At 35.6% G+C, this 13,114-nt stretch overlaps 1 protein-coding gene across 1 annotated transcript in view; it reads right to left on the bottom strand.

Annotated features, from left to right (window-relative positions):
• The window catches only part of LOC133203683 (E3 ubiquitin-protein ligase PDZRN3-B-like), a 95,552-nt gene extending 84,703 nt beyond the window's left edge, over positions 1-10,849 (bottom strand). The window contains exons 1-3 of the mRNA XM_061339451.1: positions 10,130-10,849; positions 8,454-8,543; positions 658-783 (exon numbers count right to left, since the gene is read on the bottom strand). Of these exons, the coding sequence (XP_061195435.1) occupies positions 658-783; positions 8,454-8,543; positions 10,130-10,834 (921 nt within the window). The 5' untranslated portion in view covers positions 10,835-10,849. The remainder of the gene's footprint in view (positions 1-657; positions 784-8,453; positions 8,544-10,129) is intronic.
• Between the last annotated feature and the right edge of the window lie 2,265 nt (positions 10,850-13,114).

Raw genomic sequence — 13,114 nt, 5'->3', positions numbered from 1 at the left:
CCACAATAGTCCATTTTGTCCTGCAGATTCAGGGGAAAGGAATATGGAATTCTTATTCAAGTTCAACAAATTGTAAGGAAATGCCTGTCCCCAGTGAACCATTTAAAGAAAAAAGACATAATACCCATTACATTATATGAAATAATAATATATTAATATCATAAATTCCTTTCATTTAAAAGGCATTACTTTAAGATTCAAATGTTCCATCATTCACTCTGTTGAATTCCAACTACAGAAAGGAGTTGCCACTTATAAATTTGTATCAAATTACAAATCAGAAATCCAGGCAATGTTTACATAAAACTGCTATTTTTGGTACCAAGAGTTCCATTACTGTTCAGCAAGCTTTTAATTATAGCATATACCAAACCAGCTTAGGCAGGCAAAAGAACTATAACCCAATATGAACAGAGGAAATTAAAATTGCTGTAACAAGAGTTTCTATGGTTTTAAGCAAAATCTGTACAGCACTCCACACACAAGCACTTTTGAGGAAGAAATATATTTCCAATGGACTTTAAAAATTTAGAAATCTTGGACAAATCATTCAAGCAAATCTTTACTATAGAGTCAGAATTACAATAGATTAACTGGCTTAACAATCCTGCAACAAAACCACAAATAAATCAAATTTAGTTTCTCTAATTTGCCTACCTGAGTAATGACATCATGAATCTTCAGACCAATTTTTTCTGCGGGACTGCCCTCTGTTACCTTGGAAACAACGACCCCTCCAGTCATATCTTCCTCTTTCCCTGCCTCATTGTTGTTGGGCTCCGGCTGACAAAAAAAAAATCAGAAACATAAAAAATACTTAATGTTACACCAAGGGTTCACAAAGAACGGGAGACTTTCTTTTGTCTTGTCAGGAACATGGAGCAAAGGTCAAGTTTCAGGGGAAATGTGGTTTCCCTGAATTAACTACGACTCGGAACAAAAAATAAATGGAGATGGATTTCACCCCCAAATAAAGACAGTTCTCACAGAGTGAGGTAATTTGGGCTCAATTAATTCAAACAGACTTGCACGGCACTTGGACAGCGGGGGGCATTGCAAACTGTCATTTCCTTATGCCTCTAACTTCAGACGAAAATGAGGAGACTATTTTTTCCGTGATCTGCAATTAAACTATTGATTTGCTTGTTAAAGTAATTTCCCCGAGCTCATTGACAAACAGTGGACAGACTGAACGGCTAAAATAGAGTTGGGTGGGAGACGAGCTTCCTTCCATAGCCTGACTTGCAGCTATAGCTAATAAAATTCAAACTAATATTCTGCAGAAAACCTCCACTGGATGCACTGAATTTTTTGCTACCGACAACAATTAATTAGAACAATTAATTAGAAATTGCATTTCATGTCCCTCTCAAAATTAATTTTCAAACATTATTGGCTTTCCTCAGGCAATATTCTGCTGAAAAGTTTGCACAATTTTAATTTGGAAAACAATTTGCTTTGATCTAAGGACAATAATAAACATAATTTGAAGCCTGGTATGGGTTGTATTAATTAGCTGTTTATTTTTTCCTTAAATTCCACCCAATAATTGAGTAATAGGGATGACATATACTGCATGGTTAGAGTACAAGATGTCGTCTGTTTGTAGTTGGTAGAGGAATCTGACAAGTTATCTAGTAATATCCTTTTGTTTCAATCACTGTCTTTGGTACACCATTTTATCAACTTCATGTATGTAACAAAGAGCTAGGTTCACTCTGTGCTTAAAATGGCCCTGTATATAGACCAGTTTATTGACCAACACTCTATGTTCAATTTCAAACATCTAGATAAAGTAGAGACTTGGTGCTCTCATTTCCTATTAAAAAGTTTCCTCTGAAAGTCCAGGTATAGGAAAACAGGCTCTGTGAACTTGCAATCTTCTTGAATTTTAAAGAAAACAGTTTTTTTTTTAAGTACTTTCAGTGAAGAATAAAAATATGAGTGCACCCTTCGATCCAAAAAATAGAACATTTTGTAATCTTCAGAAACAGTTCTATCATTAAATATTTGCATATTCTAGATCAAAGTTTGCGCTCTATATGAAATATTGAAAAATGGCTTAAAAGATTGGCCATTTTTGTAGAATTTTTCAGGATAAGGTAAAAGGACACAATTCATGATGTCATAATGCATTGACCAGCCAGAAAATTACATCATTTTTTTATAGATAGCCAGTCATCAAGGGTCTAAATGATATATAATGCATTGTCAACTAAAACTAAGCAGTTTCACTTTTTGAGAAATTCACAGGGTCAAGAAAGAACACTAAGGGCGAATTTGTTTCTCAAAAACTGGTTTTAGTTTTGAACTAGTTTTATAAACTGTTCATTTGTTCCACAAACTGGTTTTAAACTAGTTTAAACCCAGAACCGGTTTTCCATTTGTTTTTGCTGTAACTGAAACCAGTTCGTTAAACCAACCAAACCACCTCCGATGGTGGTTTATTCGGTTTATGAAAGAGCGGAAAGTATTCCAGTATGGCGGTGATGAAAGGTGGTGACTATTTTAATAAAGAAAAAAGTTATAGATGATTGTTTTTTCGAGGACAAACAACTCTTTTTGACTTTAATGCCACATTCTGATGTTTTATATAAAGCTTCAGAGAATAGATATATGCTGCATATTGTAATGGTGTTTGTTCAATGATAATTTTCAAAAATAAGTTCTGAATCATTTGAACAAACTTTAACATGTATGGTAAATTGTAGAACATACTATAAAAACAGTTTTAATGTTGGAAATCTAAAGAGTATAATTATATTAAATACCCAAATTTTTATCTTTCCATGTGTTAAAAATGTAGAAATTGATCATTTGATGAATCTTTGAGGCATTATAAATGTAAATACTGCATTTTTAAGTAAGATAAACAAGGAACAAAAAACTATAATTTCTTGGATTCTTTTATTAAGAAAAAGATTTTAACTTTATTTGCATGTGTAATTTGGTTAATATGTTGTTCTAGCTCTTCATATTAAAGTTCCTACATTGTAAATGCACATGAAAAACGTCATAAAATTCTTGCAATTCTATCTCTTTTTTTCATCAGCAGCATTATTTCCGCGTTAAATTTCCAATTAACATGATTAATATTAATATAATTAATCACAGGGACTTGAGACAATCTTAGCAAAATCGGGTATATAGTATAATAGTATTAATATATAATAATATTATACTATATACCCGATTTTGCTAAGATTGTCTCAAGTCCCTGTGTAATTAATCATGCATGCATCTTTTAGATGCCATCTTGTATAAACTGTTCATTTGTTTTACCGAGGTAAACCGGATCGAAACTTATAACCAGTTTGAAAACTAGTTTTAAACCTTAAACCAAAACCTGAACTAGTTTAGGTGCAACAAATTCGCCCTAAGTGAACCTTGTTCTTTTGACACCTATTTTAAATTTCATCCAAATTAAGCTTTCAAACTTACATTTCTTCCTAGTAAATGTTTTAACTATATATTCCAAGAAATGTTTGCCATCTGTATTGAAACAAGAGGCCCATGGGCCACATCGCTCACCTGAGCAAACTGGGTAGGAAGAAGCAGAAATCAGTTCAGTATATTGAAAAGTTTTAAGGGGGAGGGGGGGGGGGACTTAAATTTACACTACCTCAGGATGCTTCTATATCAATATCACTAATCATGGCTTTGCTGTTCTTAAACAGAAGAATTTTAAAGATTTTTTTCCCATGTGTTATATTTACAGTACTTTCTTTCGTTTGTAAGGGATTTATTGTACAGAGAGGTGTGGCAGTCGAGTCGTGCAATGACAAGACTGTCAGGTCTCTCGGTACAATAAATCCCTTACAAACGAAAGAAAGTGTCTGTAAATGTCTTGTGTCATGGTCATTTGCATAGTCACTCTTTCAGCACCAATCTGCACGCAACATTACCTCACAGGCCTTGGTCCATAGTAAGAGTGCATGGTGTTCAAACAAAGCAGAAAGTACGAAGGGGATGGTTTCAAAAACCGTAATATACACAGGCACAATACTGGAAACTTTGATCCGCCCGCACTATGATCCACTACATTAGTGTTACTGTTACTGTTACTGGGGGGATCACTCTGCACGGACGGACTATGTTACTAGGAATATATGCTTAACATATCCTGAGGAAATCTGAGTCAAGTACTGTAGCCACAAGTGTTATGGAATGTAGTGTGAAAGAGTCCAAATACATGCATATATGAACATATATCCGTTTGCATGTAACTCAAGGAACCCAGAAAACAGGTGCTATTAAGGGAATCATCGAACTGCGCGTGTTTTCAATACTGTCACATTTCAATAATCTGTCTTAGTTTGAATACATGAAATTCTGTGTATTTTTAAAAAAAAATTGTTTAAAACGGTTAACTGAGTTTCCATGTATTCCTCTTGAAAATGGTTCTCACATATGCATTTTCAGATTGAAGGGAGGGGGTTGAATTTTGTGAGGTTTCTTATGTTTCCTCTGGATAGGTTATATATGCTTACAGAAATTGAAGAAAAAATATTCAGAAAGTGTATTGAGTACTTTTGGAAGTTACTGTACAGTACATTGGAAGTTACTGTACGGCTAATCTCCGCCCCCTAAAAGTTATAGTACGCTGGAATTCAGCCAACACTTTTCTATCTGATTTAAAGTATGGCTAACATCAAAAGAAAAAGTACCGCACCATGACACATATTCCTATGTAAAAAAAACTCTGATTGGTCATTGTGGTCCCACCCTACCCACCATAAATTTGAAATTTGAATCTACACTACAGTACCGACCAGACACAACCTAACAGAAAGCGAACCCAGAGCGCACCCCGGGTTCGCTTTCTGGGTTCGCTTTCTGGGTTCGCTTTGGGTTCGCTTGGGGTTCGCTATAGCGAACCCGGAGCGAACCCGCAGCAGACCCAGAGCGAACCCGCAGCGGACCCAGAGCGAACGCCGAAAGCGAACCCCAAATTCAGTAGCGAACCCAGAGAGCGAACGCGCGTTCGGTGTTGCGTAACAGAGCTGTCAATCAGGATTAGCGATAAAACGTGTTAACCAATCAGTGGGTCGACCAATCAGCATGCCAGTTTGTCATTCGATGTAAATAAAACATTGTACAAGCAAAGCGTGTTAATGTAAAGTGTGAAACTATTTAAACATTATCAAAAAAAACTAAATTAATATATTTTAATTATCCAGGTAGCATATTATATTTACACATTTATTTATTTATTTTTCATTTTCAAAATCCATTAAGGTTCGAATCCCACTGTGGGACATGGAGACCGGTCCTTCGGATGAGACCGTATAAACCGAGGTCCCGTGTCGCAGTAGGTGCTGGCACGAAAAAGATCCCTCACTGCTCAATGGCCCTAAGTGCCGAGTATAGGTCAAAATTTGTAGCTCTCCACCGGCAACTGGTGGCGTCTCCATATGAGTGAAAAATTCTCGAGAGGGACGTTAAACAATAAACAAACAAACAAAATCCATTAATATACATTGCGTAAATTTATCAGACAAAACATACCCTAATGTATAAAAGAAATAAAAAAGAAAGCAATGGTTATTACAATTGTTACATAAAACAAACAAAAAAATGGTTTCTGATAAATTATAGCATTTCATCATCTCAAGATACTGTACAAGATTATGTATATGTACGTGCTTTTATTCAATTATTTTATTTTTATCGGAGTAACTAAGCAAAATAGTAAGTCGTACAATATTGTATTCTCTTAAAATATCGTAACTTTTACTGATAAAGCGTATTTAAGATGTTTAACGATTTTTCTCTGATGTTAATCATGTTAACTGCTAATTGTAGTCATGGTATTTTTATATCAATACATCAAAAATGTATATTTAAAAAAAAAGAAAGAAAGAAAAAAAAAAACAAATCCCGATATTTACATATATTTAGTCGGCAAATGTACACGACATGATTGTCGGGGTTACTTTTCATCCCTGATACTTGTTATTGTTTTTTTTATATATATCATTTCTGCAAATGAATGATTTTTTAAAACAGATTGCTGATTTTTGAAATTCATAAATGGAAAGATGATTATAGTATAATTCATTTTTAGGCCATTTTTAAAAATCTACCCCCTTACTGCATATCATAAAATCCAATTGAATCAAAATTCACGACCAACCTACATGTACATGTATATCATGTGATAGAAAATGCAGCATTCGATCATAAATTACATGTTTACATGTCAAAAACATAAAAAAAAAAAAAAAACAATTTTCCTAAGTCTGAGATTTACACAAATAATCATTTGTAATCTAAAATGACTATTAAGTCTTATTTACATGTAGTTTCAAAAATATTCATTTCTAAATATTTTATTTTTTCTTTCAGTTTTATAAAGTCGATGAATTTCACCAGTAAATATTTCTAATCTAAAATATCTATTAAATAAATTAAGCCTTAATTCGTCTTAAAAATATCCACTCCTAAATATTTTTAACTATTTTGCGTACAAAAATCGTGCGTTTGCTGTAACAGTCGTGAATGATCGTGTAACATGAAGAATCGTGTGATTGAAGGATTAATCTTGCGAAATCGTTCGTGTAACGTGATCGTTCCTATATGTTGTCAACAATAACGTTGCAGCCATTGTACATGCACATGTATTGATCGCCTCAGAAACAACAATGATCGATTTCGCTACTGTATTTGGAATATACAAGGGGTGGGGCTTACTGGCGGCAAGATTAAAGCGGGGTCCGCTTCACGCATGAGTGCGTAAAGCAAACCCAGAAAGCGAAAGCCGGGTTCGCTCTAGCGAGCTGACCCCGAAGCGCACCCAAAGCGAACCCAGAGCGAACCCAAAATTTCTGAAAGCGGACCCGCAGCGGACCCCGAGCGAACCCAGAAAGCGAACCCAGGGTCCGCTTTGGGTTCGCTCTGGTGTTAGGTTGTGTCTGGTCGGTACTGTACCTGTGGATGCTCCTATATTAATATGGCTAATCATGGCTTTGCTGTTTGCTCACAAGTTTTATCTTTCTTTGCCCTGTGGTTCTGGAGAAGAAGATTTTTAAAGATTTTTCCTATGTATTCCTATGTAAAACTTTGACTGTCCATTGTGGCCCCACCCTACCCCGGGTGTCATGATTTGAACAAACTTGAATCTACACTATCTGAGGATTTTTCCATATAAGTTTCATCTTTCTTGGTTTAGTGGTTCTTAAGAAGAAGATTTTTAAAAGATGCCATAAATTTTTCACTAATTCTTAATTATCTCCCCTTGGAAAAAGGCTTGGCCCTTCATTTGAACAAACTTGAATCACCATTATCCATGGATACTTTGTGGCAAGTTTGGTTGAAATTGGCCAAGTGGTTCTTGAGAAGAAGTCGAAAATGTGAAAAGTTTATGCACGACGCACACCCGCACAATGCACACTCCCATGATGGCAGACGAAAACAGATAGCAATAGGTCACCTACGTGACTCAGGTGACCTAAAAAAGAGTTCGCTCAAGGCAAGTTACTCTAGATCAAATAGTAAGTCGCAATAAATCCTACAAATTTTAGGATCCAACCCCAGCGAAAATCTTTAAGGCAAAAATCTTAAAGACGAAAATCTTTTCTTTACCCGTTGCAAGCTCTTATCAAAAAACACTGTGTAGAGAGAATGATCCAAACTGTTCAAAACATCCCCCCTTTCTTAATTATTAATAGAAACAAATCTTTTATTTTTTAATTAGGCCTTAAGTTGAACCCATGTTACTTATAAAATAAGCTCTCTGGGTTTTTTTTTTAAATTATTTGTAATCAAAAAGTAATTTCCGTCTTAGTTTTCCTCATCACTCTCTCTAGATGAACAGTGTATTATAATAAAATACACTGTTCATCTATAATTTATATATATTTTAATACCAAGCATGCGCGGATCTAGAGGGGGGGTCGGGGGGTCCGGTCCAACCCCCCCCCCCCTGGAATTTGCAGAATTACTTAAAGTATACATGTATACTGAAGCAAATAAAAAACGTCTTTGGAAACCCCCCCCCCCCCCCTAGAAAACGTGGACCCCACCATCACCACCACGAAAGAGACCTCTGTTTTTCACGTTATGGAAGTGGATTTTACTTTTTTTTTTTTTTTTTTGCTTGTCAAGAAATTTTTGGGATTTGATTTTTTTTTCTGACTGGGGTGAACCCCCAAAATTCCTGGATCCGCGCCTGCCCAGTAACTCTCCCTGATCAACTTCCCGTGTCTCACACAGTAAGCCCAATACCTCAATCCGATATCCCTCCACTTACCAGTATAACAGTGGCACAAATATTTTATTTTACCGTAACTGAACATCCCACCCCAACCCCATAAATTACAAGGTGTAAACCTCCTAATACAGGGCACTCCGTGATGAGTTACCATCAACCCCCCCTCCCCCCCCCCCCCACACACACACATAGTCCGTCCGTGCAGAGTGATCCCCCCAATTTGTTTGTACCGTCCACTTACCGTGTATCCCCCCATTATGTTGAAGCCCAGTGAGCCGTCCTGTCTGTATAGAGTGACCACCACTATCCTCCATACAGCATCCTCCGTGTTCTGAAATATACAGCACGTGACGTCGTGTGAATGGCGCCATTAATGGTTTAATGACATGTCGTGCACGGAAAAGGATATCCCCCAAGGGACTTTTAGGGCGGGGGACTTCTCGCTTAACTTGTGATATATTGAGGACGTGGAGAATATTTCCATTAGACTACTGCTAATAAAATACATAATTGACTCAATTCAGACTTACAATTTCATCATTTAATTTTTTCTCCGATTCTCAGGCAAAAAATATTTAATCTTGGTTTTGTTTTTCGTTGTTTGATTTTTTACCATACTTTTACAGGTTTTTAATATTTACTGATTTTGTTTACCTAATCAGTTACTTTAATTTTACGCAATCAAAAAAATAAAATAAAAATAAAAACATAAAGCAAAAACAACAAAAACAAAAGCAAAAAAGGATTTACCTTTGGCATATACATTATTCTATTCAAATTCAATTGACCTCTTTCGAACAATCAATGCTGTCAAAACTTTAAAAGTATCATTCCAAAAACTGAAATAGGAGCTACCCAAAGTAGTTTAGAAAGGTGAAAATATGCCAACAATTCGTTAATGTACTATAATTGTTTGAGACGATGCATGACAGCAAAGGTTTACCTAATAGTATAATATTTACAATCATTTACAATCATTTTGCGTTTTTGTTTTTGTTTTTTCATTTGAAATGAGTACATGCTGATTTTTGTCCCGAATTTAATTTAAAGCAAACGAATGGCATTCAAAGGTTAAAAAAATAAAGATACATACGTAAATGTTAAAACAGTCAATAAGGAACCTGTGCAAGCAGTTGAGAAGTTAATCAATAGTCTTATCTGGCTAACTTTGATCTCTTATTTTGACAGAACACCCGGGAACAGGTGAAAATCTACACCTCAAATAGATGTACACAAAAAAGATTGAAAACAGGTGCCCTGCTCTCTCTCTCTCTCTCTCTCTCTCTCTCTCTCTCTCTCTCTAAAGAGAAAATTGTACATATCAATCCATACGTCAATAGGACGGACACACACTATTGCTAAAATTAATGCAAGAGAAAACGTTGGGAAATTTTGATATTGAAAAATGGTTTTTAAGTGAATTTTTTTATTCTTTTTAATTAACTTTGATGGAAATCAACACTTTTTGTGAAATGGACAAAGTACACTATGAAAGATTTTTTTGATAAACTTTGTTTTTCTCTCCTTACAAAGGAATTATTGATAAATAATGAGTAGGGAAACAACCAGCAAAATGTGTGAGAAAATGGAGAATTTTTTTTTTTTTTTTTTTTTTTTTTTTTTTTTGTATATGTGCCCTCTTTATTTTTTTACCACTTCTTTTTTCATAACTTAAAAAAAAGAGGAAGATATAATTTTCAGGATTGATGTGAAATAAAACAAAATACGGATGACGAAAATAAAATTCTTCTACCGCTGGATTACATCAGTAAAACACTTTGAGCTTCAATGTTTGTTTAAAAAATATATGAAACTATAAATATGAATTTAATTCAAAGAAAAAAAAAGAAAATGACAAAACTATACGATTTCCCCAAGCTTTTTACAACGACTTTATTGAACAATATTTTAGCTTACCGTGGCGACATTCACACCTTTGCCGCGTTTTTTCAACTTCGTCGAAATTTCATTTAACTTCCTGTTAAACTCAAGCGCTTGATGCTGGTTTTCACTACGTAGAGCAGCAATTTGACTCGTCAACTCTTGTTCCCTTTCTACTGCTTTCAGACTGGCCATTTGAAGTTCCGTTTCCATGGTATTTATTTTGTTCTCCTGTCCAGCAATGTAGGATCTTAAAGCTGATATACATTCGTGTGAATCTACAGTTTTTTGCAATAAAACGAGACTACATCCCTTTAGACAGACCCCAACTTCCTTATAAGGACAATTTCCAGTCACGTGCTTTTCTAAATCCCTGATGTTGAGAACCAGTTTACAGCCCTCGTTTGTGCAAGGGACGGGTCTGTACTCACATTCAGTACTATGGAGCCCCACCTCTCGCAGACGAACAAATCTCTTACAACCTCGGCTTCTAAACTCACATAGAACACTCAGATTCAAGATACAATCCCTTAATTCTATTTCGTTACCCAGGTCCTCGGGGGTGAGGCGCTGACAGCCCCTGGGGCACTTTCCTGTCCTGACCACCCAGGGGAGGATACAACCTGAGCAGTAGATGTGACTGCACGTGGTCCTAAGCGGGTTATCCAGGACCCCCCTACACAATTCACAGCGCATCTCATCGCGTATTGTAGTCACAAAATTATCCACATCAAATCCCATTTCAATAAATTTGTTTTATAAATACAAATCAAGGAAAAAATATAGTGTTGTTACCAGATGCATTCATGTTGTGCTCATAACTTTACGATAGAAGTAATTCCCACTGCGTTTGTTGTTTACATATTGACAATTACACAAAAGTGCCGATGTTCGGAACTGACGATAATCCTAGCCAAAGGTATAGCACAGGTGAAAATAATTAAAGTACACAAATCTCAATTTAAATCCGACTGGATAGAAAAGGGGCTCGCAATACTATCAATACACACGGAATATTGGACTGCTCAAATCAAACCGGCAGGGATTTGTGAGTAGACACACATTGTCCAAGTCCTGACTAAAGAGTAATGCAATCACTGCAAAAAGGCGTTATTTGAAAAATTTTAAAGAACGTCTTCAAAAAATCGAAAAAATTTCCCCAAAGTGATCACTGTTTTTTTTTTCCTATTACTTATCATTGTCGATAATCTTTAAGTTATCGAACAAGCTCTTTAAGGCACAAAGAATCAATTGTACCTAGACAATGCTCCACTTAGGAACTGCTCACGAAAGTCCGAAACTGCATTTATATTGCCCTCTCCATTATGACAATATAAGAAACACCGAGGAGTTTCATTACTGATGGAATCTACCTTGTCGACAGAGGATGCTTTGAAGAAACTATCCCTAAAATTTCTTAATCACGGCTTTAAGAACATCCCTTGCTTGTTTCTCATAGATATCCCCGTTGATTTACGAATCAGACATAAATCGCTGGATATCTCCATCCAAACCTCATCAAAACGGAATCAGTGGAAATTAAAAAAAAATAATCTTTCTCCAAACTTCTTCTCCTTGAAATAGCCGGTAAAATTCTTTTGATGTTTCCCTCCGTACGATAAAAATTCGCCAAATCTGAACAGTCAGATCGAATAAGTCCCCTAGGATTGGGGTACAAGTTTCTATACAAGTTTAGATGTACTTTGCGAAATAAATAATTAAAAAATCAAACTGTTCCAATCTTGGATGTTCTATTGGTCAACCTTATTATCGATACAATAACAAAATCACCAATCACAGATTTAAGATCTCTTCATTTTGTTAAGTAAATACACATAGATTGTTTTCTAAATGTTCACGTATCCTGAGTTACTGATACAACTTCTATAAGATCATCCGACTGGAATAAGACATTTACCGCATACATATCTGTGTCCGGCCATGTGGACACCTTCCACGATAATCAATATAGGGAGGCGATGAGAGATTTGAGGAAGAAATATCACTCCGTGATGTATACAGCGATACCAAATCATGTAGACTATTCCACTAAGTCGTTATGGAGAAATTTACGGGAAGTCTATCTGGAGCTAACGGGTTTTCGATCGTGTGCTTGTCACGTCTAGATGTGTAGATCTACAGGGACGATACATCACGTCAAGGTGGCGCTGATGGCGGGCTGTCGTTAATAATTTAAATGTAGTCACCCCTTCCGTATGTAAGGGGCTCAGTAACAGATGAGAGAGACCGACCAGTTTAGCAACCGACGAGAGGAGTAAGAACATCGAGATGAATGCAGACATATAAATCTCTGGGCTTCATTAACTTCATTTATTAACTCCCCTGTCCGTGTACATGTATGTGGTTATGACGTGTACAAGTGAGAAATCAAGTGTGCGTCCATTAACAAATAACGGAAGACGTCTACATGAAATCTCCAGGCTTTTATCTTATTATTGATTTGCCAAAGTGCATTTTCTAATTATTTTATAACCATGGGAAACACATTATACATATGCAATGCCAATCAACTAAATGTTTCATTACCTGTATACACTTTTTACTTATGTTGAATTGTGTCCTGTAGTATACTGTTATAGACAACTGATCAAACTCTAGGATTTTGACTGGTCTTCTCCTGATTTATTGCAAAATAATAAAAAATTGATGCCTTGTCTACGGTCGTCCATTGGAACTCTCTGTTCATGCGGCATAGACATGGATATAGAAAAGAATTCAACGTGCGACAAAAAAAAACAAAAAAAACAAAACAAAAAAACAAACAAACAAACAAACAAACAAAAAAGAAAAAAAGACGTGAAGCAAATGATGCTTACTTATTGTTTTGAATACATTTTATTGACAATATTTCAAAGGGATTGGACACAAGTTCCAAAAACTTGGGTAGTCCTCTCCCCCATACATAAAATCGTAGCCATACAATATTTACAAAGATTTACAATAATGTACATAAGAAAACAAATGCAAATTTTTTTATATACCTAAGGAATATCAATTAAT

The sequence above is a fragment of the Saccostrea echinata genome, unplaced genomic scaffold (genome assembly GCF_033153115.1).
Source record: "Saccostrea echinata isolate AGI-Se365-2 ecotype Australia unplaced genomic scaffold, CSIRO_AGI_Sech_v1 ptg000051l, whole genome shotgun sequence".
In the NCBI taxonomy this organism is placed as follows: Eukaryota; Metazoa; Mollusca; class Bivalvia; order Ostreida; family Ostreidae; genus Saccostrea; species Saccostrea echinata.
This window is presented reverse-complemented; position numbering and strand designations above follow the sequence as displayed.